This window comes from Colossoma macropomum, unplaced genomic scaffold, assembly GCF_904425465.1.
Source record: "Colossoma macropomum unplaced genomic scaffold, Colossoma_macropomum, whole genome shotgun sequence".
In the NCBI taxonomy this organism is placed as follows: Eukaryota; Metazoa; Chordata; class Actinopteri; order Characiformes; family Serrasalmidae; genus Colossoma; species Colossoma macropomum.
Genome location: NW_023494790.1, coordinates 14,203,113 through 14,225,822, shown reverse-complemented (window position 1 = coordinate 14,225,822; position 22,710 = coordinate 14,203,113). Strand labels below are relative to the sequence as shown.

The 22,710-nt window shown below is 41.2% G+C and overlaps 1 protein-coding gene across 33 annotated transcripts in view; it reads left to right on the top strand.

Annotated features, from left to right (window-relative positions):
* The window catches only part of ank3b (ankyrin 3b), a 236,278-nt gene that overhangs the window by 199,143 nt on the left and 14,425 nt on the right, over window positions 1–22,710 (top strand). For 21 of the 33 annotated variants that reach the window (XM_036572225.1, XM_036572236.1, XM_036572232.1 and 18 more), the window contains 14 exons: window positions 2,448–2,672; window positions 6,592–6,746; window positions 7,109–7,320; window positions 7,668–7,875; window positions 8,401–8,497; window positions 8,682–8,910; window positions 9,119–9,244; window positions 9,896–10,018; window positions 10,450–10,476; window positions 11,168–11,249; window positions 12,347–18,280; window positions 20,334–20,408; window positions 20,744–20,875; window positions 22,150–22,293. In XM_036572225.1, the coding sequence (XP_036428118.1) occupies window positions 2,448–2,672; window positions 6,592–6,746; window positions 7,109–7,320; window positions 7,668–7,875; window positions 8,401–8,497; window positions 8,682–8,910; window positions 9,119–9,244; window positions 9,896–10,018; window positions 10,450–10,476; window positions 11,168–11,249; window positions 12,347–18,280; window positions 20,334–20,408; window positions 20,744–20,875; window positions 22,150–22,293 (7,769 nt within the window). The remainder of the gene's footprint in view (window positions 1–2,447; window positions 2,673–6,591; window positions 6,747–7,108; window positions 7,321–7,667; window positions 7,876–8,400; window positions 8,498–8,681; window positions 8,911–9,118; window positions 9,245–9,895; window positions 10,019–10,449; window positions 10,477–11,167; window positions 11,250–12,346; window positions 18,281–20,333; window positions 20,409–20,743; window positions 20,876–22,149; window positions 22,294–22,710) is intronic. The other 12 variants (XM_036572253.1, XM_036572252.1, XM_036572248.1 and 9 more) reach the window with 8 other exon arrangements.

Sequence of the window (22,710 nt, the reverse complement as noted above, 5' to 3'; positions counted from 1 at the left end):
TTCAATTCATAATTTGTCATGACATAAACCACAGATTCTTGTTCTGTTAACTTACTGTTCAAGTTAAATAAACTCAGAATGTTAAGGCAGCCCATTAACTAACTTTTTAAGTTAAAACCCAAATTTAGATTTACAGTGTAGGCACTCCTGGCCTTTATCTTTATGGACATGGAATCAGTGGCCATCAACAGGAAATTAACCCATTAACATGTCTTGGCATGTAAGATTTTATTTAAAACTTGGATGTACGATCTTTTAAGCAAGATGACATCTTATGAATGGAGGATATTGGTCAGTTCAATATCCCAGCCAGTATATTTTTTCATATTTTAGCACAAAAGTGACAGCTTATGAAGATGTTTGTTGGTTGGATGTCCTTCAGTATGTGGTCTATAGAGAAGGGGCTATTAAAATGCTTCAAGTGTGACTTAAATTCGCAATCATCACATTACTTTCATTTATTATGAAGGTGTTAAAACTCATTTTGCTTACCAAGGACACAAATGTTTTCATATGGACATAGTCAGAATTAGTTGCAATTTGGTAGAATCTTAGTTTATACTTAAAGGATAATTCTAATTGGTTCAATGGTTGAGATGTTAACAAAATCATTTAGAGTGGTGTGATGTGAAATGTTGCATTGTACACAATCTTACAAACTTGGATTTCTTTATAGGCCACAATCGTGTCTCAGAACTATTGTAAAAAATGTCTCCTTTACAGCCCATCACGTTTACAATTCATCCTTATCATCCTTAATTTATTTTATTTTTTTTATTTTTCCATGGCTAAACATCTGACGCATAAATTTGCTTCACCCATCAGACATTATAACTGGATACTGAATAGAAGCTGTTTAAAATCAGCTTAGGCTTATGTGTATGGTGTAAAAATAGAGCACCAGATGCACACAGAGCCATTCAAAAGAAAGCCTGACACAGCATATATGCTGCACATTGAACAGGCATGATAGAAAATTAGTGATAACTAAGTTAGCTATTAGTCTAATTTAATTAGTTGAATCTTCGTGCTTGTAAAAAATATCAGATGCTCTTCCCCATATTTTACTTTACAAAACACACACACACACATTTTCTAAGCCGCTTATTCTTCTGGGTCACGGGGGAGCTGGAGCCTATCCCAGCAGTCATTGAGCAGAAGGCAGGATAAAACCTGGACAGGTCGCCAGTCCATCGCAGAGCAGACAGAGACATATACATTCACACTCACACCTAGGGGCAATTTAGCATGTCCACTGCATGTCTTTGGACTGTGGGAGGAAACCGGAGCACCCGGAGGAAACCCACACAGACACGGGGAGAACATGCAAACTCCACACAGAACGGACCCTGGTCGTCTGGGCGGGAATCGAACCCAGGCCCTTCTTGCTGTGAGGCGACAGCGCTATATAGAACTTTGCATGATTAAAGGGTTCTTTGCATGGTGAAATGGTTCCTTAGACTGATGGAGAATGTGTTGTATGTGGTTCTCTATAGAACCTTTTTAAAAAGGGTTCTATATAGCACCAAAAGTGTTCTTCTGTTGTAACAAGATTGATATAACAATAGCAGAACCTTTTCTGGTGCTACACAGAACCTTTTTCAACAAGATTCTAGACACAGACATCTGCAGCACATTCTCTATCAAGCTGAAGAACCCTTTCATGATGCAAAGAACACTTTAATCATCAAGGTGATTCATGGTTATATGTAAAACCATTTTTTTTAAAGAACACCTGAAGAACCTTCTTTTTTAAAAGTATAGCTAAAATTCAATCGTGTTAAAAATATGGGACCCCCACATCATCCAGCCATGCTTGGAGAAGACCCCCTGACTAGTGCCCACCCCTTCACCCCCAGGATAATTGAGACTCCTGTTTTAGAGGCATTAAAATTTTCAGATGTCTGGCTCCACTCAGAATGACTTTGTTAACATCTTAACCACTTAATGATGCAGACATTTTAGAATTCCCCTTTAACTCCACTGTGAGTGAAAGCCATGCAGCCAGTATTGTTGGTCAGCTCTTAACTCACCTGGTTTTGATAAAGCATGAAGTTTGAAGCGATCTCTGTCCTAGGCCATCTTCTTCAGTAACAAACAAACTTGTCTAACGACCACGTTTTGCTCCTTGAGCAGTCTACTCTGGCAGTTTTTTTGCTGTACAGAATTCCTATCCATGTAACAGCCACACTTATCATTATTAATCAAAACTAAAAGAAGTTTGGAAATCAGTTGTGCTCAGCCATGCAAACGCTGTTGCGTGGTAGCACAAAGAACTGCCAGGGCTAGTGCTCAGTCCCATTACCTTTCTCCCCGCTTTCACCCACTTTCCTCTCTTCTCCTCCCTGGTGTTTGGTCGTGTGAGTTTTTTGATCACAGCATGGGATGACCTCAACCTCTTTGCCTTCTCTCCACCTCCTCACTGTGAAATATATCACCCCCCGCAGGTTCTTGGTCAGCTTCATGGTGGACGCCCGCGGCGGCTCCATGAGGGGGAGCCGCCACAACGGCATGCGCATCATCATCCCGCCGCGCAAGTGCACGGCCCCCACGCGCATCACCTGCCGCTTGGTCAAGAGGCACAAGCTGGCCTCCCCGCCCCCCATGGTGGAGGGAGAGGGGCTGGCCAGCCGCCTGGTGGAGGTGGGACCCGCCGGAGCTCAGTTCTTGGGGTAAGTTGCGTTCTTTCCCTGCCTTCATTTTTATTGTTTCTTGGGACATGGGAAGGCATTTTATGTTGGGGGTGCTGAAAATTGAATCAGCATACATACGTATACGTAAAATATACAATGACCATGCCAAAGGCCATGTCAAATCATTAGTAACAATGGCAGCAGGAACAGCTGTTTGGAGAGCTAAAGTTAGCTAGCAGATTAAGGGAGGATCATCTACCCTCTCTCTTTAACAGCCAAGATTGATGGTACAATTAGTGCTGCAAGCTGGTAGAAACACAGCCACTGCTGATTCTTTTCAATTTTGCTTCAAGGGGGCATTTGAAAAAGTCTAATTCTCTGCAAAGAAACTGCAAACTAAAGGATGACTAGATCATTCAAAAATGACAAATGACAACATATAAACAGAACATTTTTATATTACATTTGGCAGATGCTCTTTTCTATAGCGACCTAAACTTTGGGGGCTGTGTTGTTATCCACTATGCTAGTGTTGTAGTATTCAAGTCCAGTCTCAGTTTCAACATCATTTTGACTTGCTCTTCTCTTGGTCTTGGGGTAAACTGGACGCAACATCAGCCGAGTTCAATGTCTCAGTCTGAGGTGATTGGAAACCGAACTTTTTTTTTATTGGATATCAGCAACACTTTCAGACAGAATTAAACAGTCAGTTTTCTACATGTTTAAACAACATCTGTTTGCTGCTGGTTGATGATCTAATTGATCCTTTCCTTGGTGGCATATGAGTATTCATTTTTTCATTTAATGTTTATTGGTTCCATAAATCAAACATCCCCTGCGTGCAGATTGGAATGTTATTATTACTGTGGTTTCATTAAGAAAAATGGATGTATGTGGTTTGCTTTATATTCAGTTGAAGTAAGTAGTGATTAGGTAGTGATAATTTTTTTTGCAGTCTATTGTTTAATTAATGCATGTATAATGAATGATAATGAATGTCCAAATTAATTTCAGTTTTTTTCCTTTCTTCTTTTTATTTTTATATTCTGAAAAAAAAATTTAATCTGGTCTTGTCTCAGTATCACCACTCCTGGTCTCGGTCACTAATCGGACTCATTGTGTCCTGGTCTCATTCTTGACTCTGACTATCCTGCAGTGCTCTACAACGCTACACTACAATATATAAATTTGTCAGAATGTTGGCCCTGTTGTTGGGTGATTGAGAGTTAATTCCCCGCTTAAAATACTTTAATCAGTTAAACAATCTTGAAAGTTCAGCACTCCCACTTCTCATGTCCCTGACTGTTCCTGCTTTTTTCTCTCTTCATTGCCATGGAAGTCATCTGTGTTTGGTAGCGTGTGGTGGTGAGGTGTTTCAGCAGTCAGACAGGCCAGCTTTGCCCACCATTATCATGCCAGCCCCCAGTATCTGATGGTAAACCTGTAGTATAGGCTAGTGCACAATATAGCCCTTTTCATTCATCATTTGCCCCATTTCTCAGTAATGCCAGGTAGACTAGTAAGAGCCATAGGATTATGTCAGAAGTAATTCACAAAGTACTGCTGAAAGAGCTCCACCATAGAAAGTGCACAGCAAAATCTACAGTATATGGAATATTGTAGAGGTCTCAGGCTAACTAGCAAAAGTCATAACTGATGAAATGGAACCTAAATATTCCTGCAGCAATGACAGTCTGTTTTGTGTTCATCCTTTTTGTTCCTCTAATTGCTGCATGGATGTTATTCAGTAAACTCCATCTTCCCCGAAAACTCCCCCCTCTTAATGAGGGCGAGAGCTTCGTTAGCCGAATCCTGCAGCTTGGGCCTCGAGGAACAAAATTTATTGGGTAGGAGTGTGCCGCTCAGAAAAGAAGCTACTCTCCGACAACTTTTGTTGACCAAAGCCATTGTTGATTTTACGTTGGGCTGTTTTACTTTCCAGTCACCTGTTTCTTTAAGGCTTTCAGTCAACTGAAAGCAGACCGTGTCGGCTGTTCCAGCTCACTCTGCTGCGCTTGTTGGGCATGTTACCTGCTGCTGTCATGGCTGCTGCCTTTTGCCCGTGTTTGATCAGACACAGACTCCCACTGTTCCATCCCATGTGGGAGATGGTTTCATTTGCTCTTTCTGTTCTGGAGAAGGTATCATTTGCTGTTGCAGTTTTGCAGAAGGCATCAGTATTTCCAAAAGGAGCATGAACACAGTACAGAACTGCAGATTTCAGTATACTCTGTTTTTCGAATCCAGGATCCAGTGAAATTTGCCTGTAGTTCAGTATTAAAATATATGTGTCGTTTTCATGGTACCTTCTCTGTGATTATACATCGAGTGTAATTTTCTGTCATTTCATGACTGTCACTGTGGAGAATGTCGTGCTCATCTACACAGACTTTTGTTTGTCATATGTCTGCAGCCTTCCAGTAAACTGAAGAAATGTTTGTACCTAAATATCACTTTAGCGTAAAAATGTTTTTGTAAAACATCATCTTTATACATTACTGTGCAAAACTCAAAGACTACCGTTTTGTTTATTTAGGTTTTAGTCAAAACGACCCTTAAGTTATTCATTTTTCAGTGTCAGAAAAAATACTGGAAATGTAAATTTAAACGAAGTCTGAAATTGGTGATTTGTTTTGACTGAAAGTATCATGAATCCTGATAAGTAAAGAAACAAATTTTATTACATCATGCAGTACCCTCTGATCTGGGAAGAACTACCCTAAGATAATGACCCCAAGCACACTGCTGAGAAGTTTGAGAAATACTTATGAAACAAAGAAGCTGATGGTGTGTTCTCAGAACATCACTAAATGTGACTGGGATTATGTGGATTGTGAGAAGCAGAAAATGCAATCAACCAACTTCTGAGACTGAACTTTATAGTCTCCTCATATATATACATACAGTTGTTGAGGACTGTCTGTATTTTTCTGTTAAATCGATGTTTTCTGTTTTTTTTTCCTAAAGCTGAAAAATGAATACCTTGTGCGGACGTAATGGCCATTTTGAATGTGAATAAAAATTTAAAAGGTGGTCTCTAACTTTTATACAGTGCTGTAGAACACTGCTAAAATCTGAGAGATGGTGTTTTAATGGGTATCATTGTCTGGTCAGTATCAGTAGAAATTGCTGGATTGGATATTGGAGGGAAAAAAGAGTGAATCCAATCCAGTCCAGTAACAAATCTACCGTAAAACAATCCATAAAAAAATATCAGATCAGTATTGGACGATACTAAAGTTTTCACAATTGTTATCAAATCAGGCTGACACTTTATTTTGAGAGTCCATTATAGTTTCTTTGTACATGATTAGTTTGTCTTTAACCATCATTCAACAGAGTTTCACCAGATAGTTTGTTAACAATTTGAGCATCTGGAGATAATCTATAGGGGACTTTCAAAATGAAGTGTGAAGTGGTATTGTGCCATCGTTAAGCTACACTGCTAGTTTAGCTCTAGAAGAAAACATTACATTTTATTGTAGTTTTTAAAAAGCCATTCCTGTTCCCAGAATGTGTTAGATAGACGTATCAGACAGTATGTCCTCACTGTTTTATACTTGATTACTTCATTAAGTTTGGAATGTTGCATTCAGTAGATTAGCATTTCTATTTTTTATTTGATTTCTTTTTGCATTTTTTTGAAGTTTGAAAGCTTGGGGTATAAAGCACTATAAGTATTAAGTACAAAGTACTTACACTTAATGAACATATTTCTATTGCCTTTACATATTGTGTATAAAGATTTGTAGATCAATGGACAATTCAGTTTTACTGATTACTGTCAGATGTGCCAAGTGCCCCTCTTTTGCACTATTGAAGTGTGTCCCATATGTCCAGCCTTCATCAGTCATTTATTCAAAGTCAGATCAGTATACCCATTCCCATCCTTGACATGCTTGTGTTCTGGGTTCATTGGAAGAGTCCAGTCTTATTGATGTGTGGTGTGTTCTTGCAGCCCAGTGATAGTGGAGATCCCTCACTTTGGTTCCATGAGAGGGAAGGAGCGTGAGCTGATCATCCTCAGGAGTGAGAACGGCGAGACGTGGAAGGAGCACCAGTATGACTGCAGGACTGAAGCCCTCAATGAGCTACTCAACGGCATGGACGAAGGTACTACAATAAAAAAAAAGATGCACCAGTAGTATATAAAGATTTTAGACGCCGTGCTGCTGTCTGGAGACAGTCCAAATACTTTTGTTATACATAAAAATAAGTATGATCATTTCTTGGCAAGTTTGAAAAACGTAGCACAATGAGACATTTATCACATTTTAAGGTCTAAATACTGTGACCCAATGCTTTAGGATAGGAGGTCAAAAGCTCTTGATTAGCATGTGGGACAGTGTTTTGACAGTTCTCTGAAGGACACTTTAAAGACAAGCTAGAAGGCACTAATGTAATTTTCCTGAAATATTTATATGATGCTGCTTTTGTCTTAAGCATGAAATGATCATTGTACTTTGTCCCCAAAGAACTGGACAGTGTAGTGGATCTGGAGAAGAAGCGCATCTGTAGGATCATCACTAAAGACTTCCCACAGTACTTTGCGGTGGTGTCACGGATTAAGCAGGAGAGTAACCAGATGGGTCCTGAGGGAGGGGTTCTGTCCAGCATGACCGTTCCTCTAGTCCAGGCCTCTTTCCCTGAGGGAGCACTCACCAAGAAGATCAGAGTTGGACTTCAGGTATAAAAACACTTAAATAAAATCTGTACGTAAACCTTTTCAGCAGGCAGCACTGGTGCAGGAAAAGCACTAAAAACTATCTTTGGGCTGCCTTTTTTCAGCAGGCAAAATGCTAAAATCACAAACCATTGCTGGCTACAACCCTAAACAAAACACCTTTTGGCCATTTTTACTTTGTGAGGTCCTTAGTTTAGAAACATGAAGTTGTTCTATGTTCAAATTACCTGATCTACTCTACACAGTAGATATCCGCATATGGCCCGAAAGTGAAAAGAACATTTAAAAGCAGAACAAATATACAAATAGTGGATCCGCTGATGTACCAGTTTTTGACTGCTTGCCCTCAGGCCCAGCCAGTCCCAGATGAGACAGTGAAGAAGATCCTGGGGAATAGAGCCACGTTCAGCCCCATAGTGACAGTGGAGCCACGCAGGAGGAAGTTCCACAAACCCATCACTATGACCATCCCTGTACCCCCCCTTTCAGGGGAGGGTGTGACCAATGGCTACAAAGGAGATTCCACACCTTGCTTACGTCTTCTGTGCAGCATCACAGGTAAGAACAGCTCAGAAATTTCTTCTAGTGCATCTGACCATAAGCAAAGTGCACCGTCTGAGCTTGGGCCTTATATTGGAAGGTTGTAAGTTCGATCCCCAGTGATGCCACAGCCATCTGTGAGAGCATATTTGGCCTTGCTCTCTCTGGGTGGGGCAAACGGCTCTCGCTCTCCCTCCAATCACTTAGCCCAGTGCTAGCCGACATGGGTGTCTGTTAGCTGATGTAAAACAATTGGCAGTTAGCGCTTTCCAAGCACATTGATGTGTTCAATGACAGATCTTTGAAAAGATGCGGTGGTGCTTCACATGTCTCAGAGGAAGCACAGGCTAACCTTCAGTTTTCCAGTATGCTTCAACTGATAAGGGGAGACCTAGATAGTTGGGGGGGGGGACTGGTTGGGAGAAAACTGGGTAAGATTCCGAAAAAAAGATTTCTGAAGTTTCCCCTTTGGTCACCAGTTTTTGGTGGATCTCCTATCCCACATTCCTTTTGGCGTATATGCTTATGAATGCTTTTTCACAGGTGGCACATCCCCAGCACAGTGGGAGGACATTACTGGCACTACTCCTCTCACCTTTGTGAATGACTGCGTCTCTTTCACTACCAATGTATCTGCCAGGTAAGTAGCCCCAGTTTCCATTTACAGTCTGCAGTTCCAGAGGAAAGTTCCAGGAGGCCCTGCTAACGTGACTTGAAGGTTCACATGAATTTGATCAAACCATATATTTAACTGTACGGTTCTGTCACTTCTGTAAGCTGTCTTGATGTGCCTCCTATCCACTTGATGTCCCCTCCATGCACAGGTTCTGGCTTGCAGACTGCCATCAGATTCCAGAGACTGTAGGTCTGGCCACACAGCTCTACAGGGAGCTCATCTGTGTGCCCTACATGGCCAAGTTTGTAGTGTTTGCCAAGATGAATGACCCTGTAGAATCCAATCTGCGATGCTTCTGCATGACGGATGACAAAGTGGACAAGACCCTAGAGCAGCAGGAGAACTTTGAGGAGGTGGCCAGAAGCAAAGACATTGAGGTTTGTTATTTAACAGAGGGATCGGTGCCATTTCCACTCTGTAGTATTTCTTTGCTTTTGTTTTCTTGCCATTGCATTAGGCAGATTCGTCTACTGCAGTGTGAGATTTCTAAATCTCATCTGGGTTCTCAAATGATGCTATAAACTCAGCACATGAGCCATGTAATGAAATGTTTGGTTTCTGCTTACATGGCTCACAATTTTACAGGTTTTGGAAGGCAAACCAATCTATGTGGACTGCTATGGCAATTTGACCCCTCTGACCAAAGCTGGACAGCAGCTGGTTCTTAACTTCTACGCATTTAAAGAAAACAGACTCCCATTCTGTGTAAAGGTAATGTAGCGTTTTCTTTGTTGTAGTGCCTTCTGTAGAGAACTTTCTGAAATTGTGGTTTAAACCCCTCTTAATCATGTGTCTATAAAGACTGCACAGGAAATAATGACCTTCCTGCTTTTCTGATTTTGATCAGCAAGGCTAAGAGTAAATTGACAACTGCAGTGTCTGACTACTAAATAGACTCCAGAGGAATGTTTAGAGGTTAACATACCTCAAATTGTTTAGAGATAATCTCACCAAAGTAGACCATATTAAATGATGAATTATTGATGAATCTGATATATCTTATTTTCTGATTGATGTAATAAAATGATAGAATTACTGTACATTTCCACACATTTTTTACTTTTGTTTAAAATCACTTTAGTGAAATTTCCTCATTCTCTTGGCAGGTTTTTTTTTAAATAAGCAAAACTAGCTGCATTTATGTCTTGAAACAAGCAAAATTGTCTGCCAGTAGAACTTAAAACAAGTAATAAGTGTCTAGAAAGAAGTTAAATAATTGTGTAATTCTCTAACAATAACGTCATAATGAGAAATATTAGACATATTGACTAGGTTTAAGAAGTTTTAGCTTGTTATCATTTTTGCAGTGTTACTTTTGTGATATTCATGCTTATCTGCTCACTCTATATTGAACCATGCCAGATCAGGGACAATAGCCAAGAACCTTGCGGGCGACTGTCCTTCCTCAGGGAGATGAAGACCTCAAAGGGGCTTCCCCAAACTGCTGTTTGTAATCTAAACATCACCCTGCCAGCGCTCAAAAAGGTAAGGTTGTACTTCTTTGATCATCCGTGCCATATCATGCCATCTTCATACCCAAGAAAGGTAGAGCAGTGTTTTCAGCAATAAGGGTTATACTTGGCCGAAACTGCCTGAGTGTGTCTTTTATCTGTTTTGAGCTTCTCTCTAGTTGTTGTTGTGGCTATGACCGACCGAATCAGAACTTTGATTTGGATCCATGCTTTTGGCTGAAGGTGCACAGGCTTGTGCTTTCTCAATGGCATAATTTGTGGTTGCTTCCCTGTACCTTTTCAGTTCCCTTTTATTTTCCGTTTGTTTCTTCGCTCTGGCTTTGCTCTGGGTGGCTCTTTCTCAGTGTGCTCACAATCGCCCTTTTCACATCCTGATGTTTCTTACCCCCTGCTCTCCATTGCGTTATTCCCCCTGTTTCTGCAATGCATCTTTGGAACCAAAAGGATATGGACTCAGATGCCGATGAAGAGGTAATAGTCCTGTCCCCTCATTTCCATGTGGTGTGCTGGTGTTTCAGTTGCTTTAGTTTTTGGGTACTTGCTTTGTGAAACCACACATTGCATAGCTGTTGCCTGTCACGGGATTTACTGTATGATGGATAAATGGGTGGGTGCACTGGCTTAACTCCATACACTATAAGAGTATGTACTGCATGTCACTGGCAAAGGGTGACAATCATTTTTATTTATCCATCCATGTACTGTGTCACATTGCTTTAATGAAAACGTACAATTAAGTGGTTTTAAAACATAACTAGAGATTGAACATTTATTTTCAGATGGAACATACGTAAGATATGTGGAGTCACAAATCTTATTAGTTCTCCCTAATTCTTGTACTTGATTATTTAAGCATCCTAGGAATTAATTAATTATATATAATTTGATTACAGTGTTAATATGTTAGAAACTGCAATATCTGCAATAACATATCACAAACTACTCAGTATAGAAATAATTAAGTGCTGAAACATTATCATATTACATATTGTTTTTCATATAACATAATTCAGAGCAGAGCAAAAGTTTGCAGAATATCTCATTCAGAGAATTTAATGTAAATGTATAAATTTGATGTTTAAGCTCAAATTAGGGACATAGCCTGTCAACCAGGGCCTATAATGGGAGGAATTGATAGGACTTTTTGTTGTTGTTGTTGCAGACTGAAAAGCCAGAACGACGTCATACCTTTGCATCTCTAGCCTTACGTAAGCGCTACAGCTATCTGACCGAGCCTGGAATGAGTGAGTGTGATATTTTACTAACATTCTTGGGAGAGTAACATGTTTGGTAGTGTTTAAACTTAACAAAGACTTTACTACGTGACCCACATTGACCATATATTAATTGAAATTACAACTGTTATCTGCACATTCTTACCATGCATAACAAAGTCCTCATGCTTGTTTTTGTACAATTTACTTTTGCATGGTTTATTTTGGTATTTAAGTTGCTGAGCTGTGCCTGCTCACTTCGTTAGATATCGTTGACTATCTCTGTTCATTTTTCCCCCACTGACAAGAGAACAATTAAACTACAATATCCATAAGATTTTTCTTTGATTGGCTTATTAATGCACATTGCAGTATGACATCAAAGTAAAGCTCCCCCTCCTTTCTTATCCCTCTTTTACAACTAGTCTTGCTCCTTTTGGCTTTGTGATTGTGCCGAGTTTTGATTTCTTTTTGGACAGAAATGCATGGAAAGTCACAAACTTTCTCTCAGGTGCTTTCACAGTTTGCACTGAAATGCCTGTCACCAAGAATACTCAGTCCTGCATGATGGGTTATTATGGACTTAAGACGTAGCACTTAGCCTGCTTTTTGCCATAATACGGTTTGCTGTAGCAAAAGAACTAGGATATTTTTGTTTTGTAGTTTTTACTTCTGTTTTGTCAGAATATCCAAATTTGGGATGAAACTGGTTTTTCAGACCAAACAGATAAAAGGCACTTTAGTAAAATCAAGGTAGCCAGTGACAGGGGAATGTAGCACATCTAAAGTCAAAAGAGAATTTGTTTTACTCTGGGTTCTCTGCATTTGTCTTGGCATTTTGCGTTTTGTTGGTCATTGCCTCAGTCATTATGTTTCCGTATGTGCTTTTTGGGACTTCAGTTATATTTTGCGTACCATTTGTGGACCATGGATCACAGGTTTTGTTTCTTTTCTTCTTTTTTTTTTATCCTTCTTCATCATCCAGCCCATTTCACACCACCATAAAAGCATTGCTCTTCCTTCTTCTATGATACAAGCACCACTGACCAATTTTTTCCCTCTGGTCTCTCTGTTTCTCAACCATTTTTTGTTGATTTTGTGTTGGATTTTCATTTGTCTGTTTAAAGAAACAGTTGAACGAAGTACAACAAGAACACTGCCTGCTGGTTACGCTCACAAACCTGTCTTTTCAACAAGATCTTACCAGGCATGGTCGACTGCTCCTGTTACCATCCCTGGGCAAACAAAATGTGGACTGGGTTCCCTCTCAAGCTCACCTTCCAACACGCCATCTGCTTCGCCACTAAAGTCAGTCTGGTCAATATCCTCAGCTTCTCCACTCAAGTCCACCCTGGGAACCACAAATGCTTCTCCTGTTAAGTCTGTTAGCGACATAGCATCACCCATTAGAACTTACAGATCTATCTCATCTCCCATAAAGACTGTTATTCAGCAAGCCCAGTACCCTGTTCCAGTTTCTACTGGTCTCATATCTTCATCTCTTAAAACCAGTACAGATCCTTTGTCCATTAAGGGACTTGTGGCTTCAATGTCTTCAAGACCTATTTCTGTGTCATCGCCTGGATCCATACTTGATAGAACCTTTACCACAGTGACCCCACCTGAATCTCCAAAATCAACTGCAAATTTGTACACATCTGCCTTGTCAATCAAATCAACTTTTACCTCCTCAGCCACTGCAGTAGCATCCCCCATTAGAACCATATCAAGTCTGTCAACTCTCAAAACTACTGCAGATGGAGCTCCAATTTCTAAGGGAACAATTCTATCATCACTCACTTCACCAGCAAAGCATGCTGTTGTCTCCACTGAAACAGCACTACTTAATGGATCTGTTTCACCGCTCAGATATCCACCTTCCTCTTCTTCATCATCCCGTCTGTTCTCAGGAGGAACTTGCAGTTTGCAGGAGAGGATACAAGCTACAACACAAACAGCCACCTCTAGTGCAAGCACAGCCTTCAGTGAGGCTGAAAAAACTCTCAATGCCTGCTCTGCATCAGGCTATGACACACTAAAATCCATGTCATCTCCATTAAGGTCAAATGTATCAAATTCAGTTTATGCCTCTCTTAGACCAGCTTCCTCCAGCACCCCTGTATCATGTACTTCTATGACTGTCCCAGTGTTCTCCCTAGTGAATGTTCTCCCTGAGCCTCAAGAAATGAAAGCACCAGACAAAATAACAATTACACCTCAGACATACGCTCAAACACCATCCTCTACTCCCAGATCGAAACCCTCAAAACCCCCACTCTTCATCCCTTCCGCAGCATTTAAAGCAGCCACTGCCTCACAGTTGTCATCCAGTCAAGAAATTTTGAGAGATGTGGCAGATATGAAAGAAGATCTGATTAGAATGACTGCCATACTACAAACTGATTCCCCTCCTGTAACTAAAACCTATCAGTCTCAGGCTTCCAAAGAATCAAAAATGGATGACGAGGAACCTTTTAGTCTTGTCGAAAAAGTTAAAGAAGATCTTGTGAAAGTTAGTGAAATCCTCACCAAAGATGTTCTGAGTGAAACAAAGGACAAGGCTTCTGAGGATGAATGGGAGGAGTTCTCCAAAGATGAAATAGAAGAGGCTCAGCAAAGTGTCCTGAGATCTCTTCCTACATTTGAACCCACACTCCCAGTTAGACCACAGTCGGTGCAAGACAAAGATCTCAATTTAGCCAAGGTTGTTGACTACTTAATGAACGACATTGGTGCTAGCTCACTTTCAAAAATTGCTGGTGTAAAGAGCAAATATGATGAAATGAAAGAGGGAGAGGAAAAACAGAAACGCACACTGAAACCTGAGCATAAGCTCAAAATGCCACCTCCAGGCATGCGCTCCTCTCCTTCAGAGAAGGACTTATGCAAATTAGCTGATTCCTATAGTGGTACAGATGCCATTTTGGAATCTCCTGATGATTTTTCCCATGAGCAGGATAAAAGCCCACTCTCAGACAGTGGTTTTGAAACCAGAAGTGAAAAAACACCCTCAGCTCCTCAAAGTGCAGAGAGCACAGGGCCCAAACCCCTCTTTACAGATGTACCCATTCCCCCAGTTATAACAGAAACCAGAACAGAGGTTGTTCATGTCATTAGGAGCTATGAACACCCTGAGGAGCCTTGTGAGCCCCTAATGGAAGAAGCAGCAGCCTTGAAGTCACCGGCTTGCATTGAACCTGAGCCAACAGCTGGCTCTATCAAGGATAAAGTAAAGGCTTTCCAGATGAAAGTTAATTCTGAAGAAGACTCCCTAGTGAGCAAAAGCATGCGTCTGAAAGAGGAAACTCACATAACTACTACAACTAGAATGGTCTACCACAAACCCCAGCTAAAAGAGGGAGGCTCAGAGAGGATTGAAGAAACTATGTCAGTTCGAGACATAATGAAAGCTTTCCAGTCAGGCAGAGACCCGTCAAAAGAATTGGCTGGTTTATTTGAACACAAGGCTGGTCAGGATTCAATAAAGGGGGATGAATTAACCCCACGGTTTCTTGATAAGGACACAAAACCTAAAGTTGAAAGAATAATTGAGGTTCACATAGAAAAGGGCAACACAACAGATCCAACAGAAGTAATAATCAGAGAAACAAAGAAACACCCAGACTATGTGTGCAAAGGCAGCCGTAGTCTAAGGGAACTCCCTGATAGGGTCGAGGGTGACTATGAGGCTCTGCAGGAAGAGGAGGAGCTTGCTGAGGAAGCGCTGCCCTCTTTCTTGGAAACTTCCAGAGTCAATACACCGGTGTCCCAAGAGGAGGACAGTCGTCCCAGTTCAGCTCAACTTATTGCTGATGACTCGTATAAAGCTTTTAAACTCCTGACCCAGCACTCCATTGAGTATCATGACGATGAATTATCTGAGTTAAGGGGAGAGTCTTACAGATTTGCTGAGAAAATGCTCCTTTCTGAAAAATTTGACATATCACATTCTGATACTGAGGACTCTGTGACAAACCAGGGACGTGACATGACCCCTGAGGTGCATGTAGCAGAAGGGTATTATGGAGAAAAGGTATCTGGCCCCAAGAAAGAACACATTTTGAGGTCAGCAAGGGACACATCAGACAAAGCAGGTAAATTCACTCATAAAGATGATCAGTATGATAAACTGACAGTGTTGCACTACACCACAGAGCCTGGTAGCCCCAAACATGCAGTCTGGATGCGTTTCACCCAAGATAGGCAAGATAGAAATAGGGAGAAACTTATATATGAAGATCGTGTTGATCGCACTGTTAAAGAGGCTGAAGAAAAACTAAGTGAGGTTTCACAGTTTTTCCGAGACAAAACAGAAAAGCTCAATGATGAGCTTCAGTCCCCTGAGAAAAAGCCACCCATCAGAGACTCGAGAGAGACACGGTCAGGTCCAAGCTCAGTGTGCAGCAGTCCTGAGAAAACAAAGCAAAAGAACGAAATGGGCTCTGAGGAGTGGGGTAAAGGAAGGCAGAAAATGTTTGGCAGCATGAATGAAAGAAAAAGTGCTAGTTTGCCGAGCAGCCCAGAAAGGCGTGTTCAGACACGCTTAGATGAGGAGAGATCAAAACAGGAAAATGCTTTTCAGCAGGCAAAGCAGGGTGAAACTTCTCCTTCAGTTCAAATGAAAACTTCCAAAGTGAGTTCTGTTCGGCTAAAATTTGAAGCAGAGGCCCAAAAGCAAGACAGAAGTGTTCCAATTACGCAGTCTAAACCGCCTGTTAAAAAACTTCAAGAAAGTAAGTTACCTGTATACCAGCTTTTTGCTGGATCAAAGACTCCCAAAACTGATTCTACCGAAGAAGGGAAGCCTCAGAAAAAGGTTGAAGATAGTGAGAGAAGTAAGGTAGCCTCTGGTCAAGGTTTCTATAGTAGTACATTTGGTGTTGCATCCTCAAAAGAACCAAGTGAGAAAGTATCAGAAAAACTAGACACCATTTCAGATAGCACCTGTAAAAAAAAGAAACAATCTGAACAAGTTACTGAATCAGAAGCTGAGACAAACAAAAAGATTGATGAGGCCGATGAGATCAAAACTAGAGAAAGTGATAAGAAACAAATCCATGACTACTCAAAAGATATTAGTAGCAGAGTTGACATCAAGGGCCAACATTTGAAAACTGAATCAACTGTTAAGGAGATGAAATCAGCTTTGATAATCAAAAAGGATCATATAGACAGTGATGAATCACAGATGAAGGGTCTTAAAAAAAGGACAGAATCACAAATTCCTGTGAGAACGAGTGTCCCAGACACTGATCAAACAAAGAGATGGAAACAAGACACAGTACTCAAACAATCAGAAAAGAGCCCATCACATATCCCTACACTAGCTAAACCAAGAGTTCAGGGTCGCTCAGAACTCTCCAGGGAAGAAACTGCAACAAAGAAATCTCAGGATTCTTTTGAGGTTAGTACTTTGAGAGATCCAAGCTCAAGTGACACAGGTCCAGTGGAAAAGGTATCTGTGGTTACAACTAGAGAAAGTTTTAAAGGACTGAAAACATTACCAGTTTACGTAAGTGTACAAGTAGGAAAACAAGGTGAGAAAGATTCTGTAGGCGGACAAAATGGATCTGTGAAAAAAATGGTCAGTTCAGAGAGCCGAACAATTTATGCAGTGAAACAGAGGCAGCCGACATCCCCTCAGGGTAGCCCAGAAGATGACACACTGGAACAAATATCTTTTCTTGATAGTTCTGGTAAAAGTCCAATGACACCAGAAACCCCCAGTAGTGAGGAAGTCAGTTACGACCTGACCTCTAGAACCCCTGACTCTTTCATGGCATTCATACCAGGCATTGCTAGCCCAATTGCTGAGGTCTCAGAGGAATCAGAGGATTCGGAGCAAGGTAAAGCAAGCTCATTCAAGGAACTTGTCCCGGAAAAAGTTTTTGTTGCTGAGCCAGCCAGTGGGAGTCACGACACTGAGCAGGCAAGTAAAGACAAGCGAGTTGCATACATTGAGTTTCCTCCTCCCCCTCCCTTGGATTCTGATTCATCACAACCTGAGAAAAAAGGATCCTCTCCTTCCTCAGAGGCTGAGACTGATATGATGGAGGTGAACCTCCAGGAGGAACATGATAAGCATCTGCTTGCTGAGCCCATAATTAGAGTCCAACCTCCTTCCCCTGTGCCCCCAGGAGCTAATGACAGTGACTCAAGTGAAGATGAATCAGTCTTTCAACCCATTCCGGTAAAGAAATATACTTTCAAGCTTGATGACCATGAGCAAGATGAGAAGGAACCCAAACCCAAAAAGCATGACAAGAACGGGAACCATAAAGAACCTGGAATGAATGGCAATGGAAAAATAGAGGATTACGACTATGAACAAAATGGCAATGATCAGTCTATTACAGACTGCTCGATAGCAACAACTGCTGAGTTCTCTCATGACACAGATGCCACAGAGATTGATTCTTTAGATGGATATGACTTTCAAGATGAGGATGATGGACTCAATGATGTAAATGATATAAAACCATTTGGCTTTTCCAGCGACAACAGAAAGGACATTTGGGCATCGGAAAGTATGCTTAGGCCTAGTGACCGTTCTTTCAGCCAAAGTAAACTTGAAGTAATTGAGGAGGAATCACCCACCGAGGAGTACAAAAAAGTAAAAACAAAGAGTGATTCTTCTGTTAAAAAAACAGAAAATAAAAAAGACGATGAAAAGGACAAAAAACAGTCAAGGCAAGAGGGATTGTCAGACACTTACTTTAGCTACAAACTAGAGGAAGAGTTCAACACCCCTTTCAAAACTGTTGCAACGAAAGGCTTGGACTTTGATCCTTGGCCAAGTAGAGGAGGAGATGATGAAGTTGTTGATGCAAGGATTAAAGATGATGAGCCCAAGCCTTTTGGGCTAGCTGTTGATGACAAGTCTCAAACGACTACCCCTGACACGACCCCCGCAAGAACTCCAACTGATGAAAGCACGCCGACTAGCGAACCTAACCCTTTCCCCTTCCACGAAGGGAAGATGTTTGAGATGACCCGCAGTGGTGCGATTGACATGAGCAAGCGGGATTTTGTTGAAGAGAGGCTCCAGTTTTTTCAGATTGGTGAGCATATATATGGAGGGAGATCAGGGGATATAAGGGAAGGGGTCAGAAAACCAGGTGTAGTCACCTCACAGCCACAGACAGTAGATCGAGCACAGGTTAAAATGGATGAAAACACAGTACTGTCATACAGCGTAATACAGATTTGCACTGACCGCTCGGACACTCCATCTCACGACAACATTATGGAGCCACCCTCATATTCAGAAGTCAGTTCTAATTTGTGTTCCTCTTTTAAGATAGGAGTCAAAGCTGCTTCTGGTGAGAAAAAGGATTTGGTGTATGTGGACTGGGACAGTTCTAAACTTAAAAGTTCAGAAGCTTCACAAGAAATGAGACCAGAAACAAGCACAGAAAGCCAATGCAAGCAAAGGACAGACTCAAAGGCAGATCAGAGAAGATGCCTCCAGACAGAGAACTGCAATAATAGTATCCTAGAAGCCTCAAGTTTTGAAACTAATTACATACAGTACAGTTCTGTAGAACAGAATCAGGACTCAAACTCTAAGCACAGCTCTTCTGAGCATACGAATAATCTTAAGGATTCACTTAAAACAGACTCAGTTAATGTTAGAGAGGCTTGTGCTAGGAGCGACCCAGATGTAGTTTCACCATGCAAGGATGTTAAAACAAAGCCACCAAAGTCTAGGCTGCCAGTAAGAGCACATTCAGTGCAAGACTGTAGAAGTGCGAGTGTGATTTTACAGAGACCAGACAAGGAAATCAAATCCCTAGGCAGTAAAAGATTAAATGCATTTCTAAATATGAGGCCGATATCTAGAATCCCAATGTTGGAGGTTAAAAAGGTTCCTCTTTCCTCTTCCTTGATTGGAAAAGGCAGGGCCAGCACATTAGTGAAAGAGAAAAGCAGAGCACAGCACAAACCACCTGTTCAAGTTACATCAAGGATGGGTTCTTCCAGCACTTCAAAAAGTAAGACTAGGCAGACACAGTTACAAAATGTTGCCAAGGGTTCTTCCAGCACATCCAGAAGTAAGACTAGACAAGAGCAGTTGCAGAATGTTGGCAAAGGTTCTTCCAGTGCTTCAGGATGTAAGACTAGACAGGAGCAGTTGCAGAATGTTGGGAAAAGCACTAATTCAAAGACTAGTGAAACAGTAAAGCATGTGGACCACCTTTCCAGTGAAGAGAAAAAGATGCAGGCAGATGATAAGGACGAAGAAAGCAGCACATCCAGGAACACCTCTTTGTCAGAAGCGTCACAGCCCTCCAGTACATCCAGGTCTGCTAGAGACGTGAGAGCAGAGGTTGAGCAGGCCGGCAGAGACAGGAAGAGGAGGAGAAGTAAAAGGACTGGTGGAAGTGAAGGCAGTCAGGGTGCTGGGCCTCAAGTGGCCCCCGGCGTGGATATCGAGCCTAGTTTGTAAAAATTTTCCACTTGTATGATTTTAGTTGCATGAACCGTTGTGATTGCCTGTGGCGTGACCTTACTGTAGATGTCATTTCTATCATTCTATCATCTTTCTCTTTGTGTACTCTTGTGTCTCTGATTCCGATTTCCGATATCACTCTATATGATGTAGTCAGCTTAACTGCAGCATGCTGTTGTGAGCGGGGTGCTGGACACTGGACCGGTTCCTCGCCTTTGTGGAGTGCTAAGGAGTCTGTAGTAGATTATAAGAGTTTATGCAGTCTTAGCACAGCACCAAGGGTGCCCGCATGTCTTTTTTTTATTCTTTGTGGGTTTTGTACTTGTTCTGTCTCTGGTGAGCTTTTTTTATTTTTATTGTGAGAGGAATTACCTGATTGGTAGGATGCATTTTCACAACTCTAACCTCTCAACACCACTGACAAATAAATAACCTACTGCCTTTGAAACAATATGTTTATGCTCTTTTCTGGTCAACACATCCAACGTTTAAATCTTTTAATTCTTTCAGCAAAAAATATTCCATAATTTTTCCAATTTTCAAATGTATTTTTTGCACAAAATTTTGGCCAGAAAATGGCAAAGCCTTTTATATTTATTGACTTTTAAAGTACATTCTTTGCAACTTCTGTGAAGTTTTGATTTACTATTTTCTACTCACAGGCCCTCACAGTCCTTGTGAGAGGACAGACCTGCGTATGGCTATAGTGGCTGATCATCTTGGCCTGAGCTGGACTGGTAAGAGAAGGAAACCTAGGAAATATCACCACCTGGAGGTGAAACATTACCTCTTTGACTGAGAAGCTCACTTAAATTTATATCACAGTTTCTTTCTGTCTGAATAATTTAGACGCGATTGAGTATCACAAATGAGCATTTGAGAATGCTGTTTACTGCAGCATGTCTTTGTTTTGGGTAAATATGGCTGGTTTTGTCTGGTACAGTGTGCTCAGCATGGCCCTCGCTGTGAACAGTAGGGAGTGCCATCTGCAGTCTCCCGACCTGCCTGCACTGCAGTATTACGTACATGTATCTGGGGGAGAGATTGCTAATCTATTTTTAATGTGTTGCAGAGCTGGCCAGGGAAATGGATTTCTCGGTTGATGAGATAAATCACATCCGTGTGGAGAACCCCAACTCACTGACGACTCAGAGTTTCATGCTGTTAAAGAAATGGGTTAGCAGAGATGGTAAAAATGCCACAAGTGAGTGTCCCTTTTGCCATTTTAATAGCTAATATGTAGTAAGGTGTGTTCAATACTCTGTCTAGATGCCTGTTTTAGGACGAGGTACTTGTCCCAACTCTAACAACACAGATCAGTGGCAACTCTAGTAAGAGAACACAAATCGGTACAAAATAGAGGCCCACATGGGCATGAAATTGAAGCCTGAGACTTTGAGACCTGATCCAACAAGGCCTGTGTGGTACTGCTAAACCTGAAACCCGAATCTGACCTGAACCTGCTCACACACCCCAACAGAGATTATCGTAGACACAGTTTGACTTTGCTTTGTTACTAAGCATTTGAGTTAACTAAGAAACCTTTACACACTTATCTAAAAGCCAAGCTTTAGGTGACAAAGCGCCAGTCCTCCTGCTATCATAGCTCAGTAAACTATTGCAAACTCTGTACGTGACCAGTGTGTTTATCTGATGTAGTGACCAGGTCCACAATGAAGACATCCCTGACTCATTAGCAATTTTAAACAGTTTCCTTTTCTTTTTATTTTGTCCATGGCGAACAGTTAGTAGGACCACATTTGTTGTACACATATTAGGCTATACTCAGGGGAGAGAGCAGGCGCAAGATAAATTAACGTAGACCTTACTTCAAATAAAATAAAATGTACTAGAAAACAACCTGTAAACATGTAGAAACCCTGGAAAACAATTGTCCTAATACTACTCTACCAGTTGCTTAACTACTGGGCTGCGAACCACAAGTGGGCATTAAAGCAGCCTTTGGTGGTCCTTGGGTCTATATTAATAAGAAGCCAGATATTAACAAGCCCTGCAACAACAGCACATGAAGCAGCTTTGTCTGTTTTTTGTCTCTTGCTTGATATTTTGCTCTGCACATTTAAAATAATATTCAAAAACAAGGGAAAATTAGGTAGTGCTGTTCTCTGCTTGTTCAGTATCGTTCAGTTTTCCTGTTGGCTTTTGTGCTTTCTAGTGATAATTAGTTGGGCCTTGAGGCGGAAAAAGTTGAGAACCCCCAGACTTAGTCTACAACTGTGGGCTGATACCTCCTCTCTAGTGTATCATTCAGTGTTACTGCATGGGCAAAAGACTTGGGCCTGCCTCTCAGAGCACCAACTACTGGCAATTTGAAAGACTTTTATCATCTTCAGTTATTGTGGAATTTTCTCAATCTACCAAGGCATTTCACAGAAGCTTTTTCTTCTTTTACGCCATTATTGAACTGAAGTTCCAGTCTGAACTGCTACCGTCTGTCTTCTTTTTCTCCTTCTTTAGCGGATGCCTTAACTGCAGCGCTGACAAAGATCAATCGGATGGATATTGTGACATTGCTGGAAGGGCCAATATTTGACTATGGTAACATTTCAGGCACAAGGTGTTTTGCAGATGATAACGCAGTTTTCCGGGATCAGACTGATGGTAAAGTTTAGCCCCATCTAGCTGACCTCTATTTCTTTTTTTGTTTCTTTCTACAACCTTTCTAGAAGTAGAAAATCATAAAGGCTAAACACTTATTGCTCTAAATTAAAACCTAAATTCCAATCTCGACTGAGCTCTAAATTCATTGGCAAACTGCTGACTACATTTGATCGTCCAATTCATCCTGGTGTGACTTTAACCAGTGATGGGCAGTGTGATTCTGCTGTGTGTTTAACTGTATGGATTGTACATGTTTGTAAAGCAATAAGGCATGCAGCTATGACTATCATGAGCCTTTGCCAATCGAAACTTAATCCCATCTCTGAGTGATGAAAACATTCGGCCTAACTATTCAGCACATGGCACAGCACATGGACAGTACTTTTCATTCTGGCCTTATAAACTGATATGTTAAGA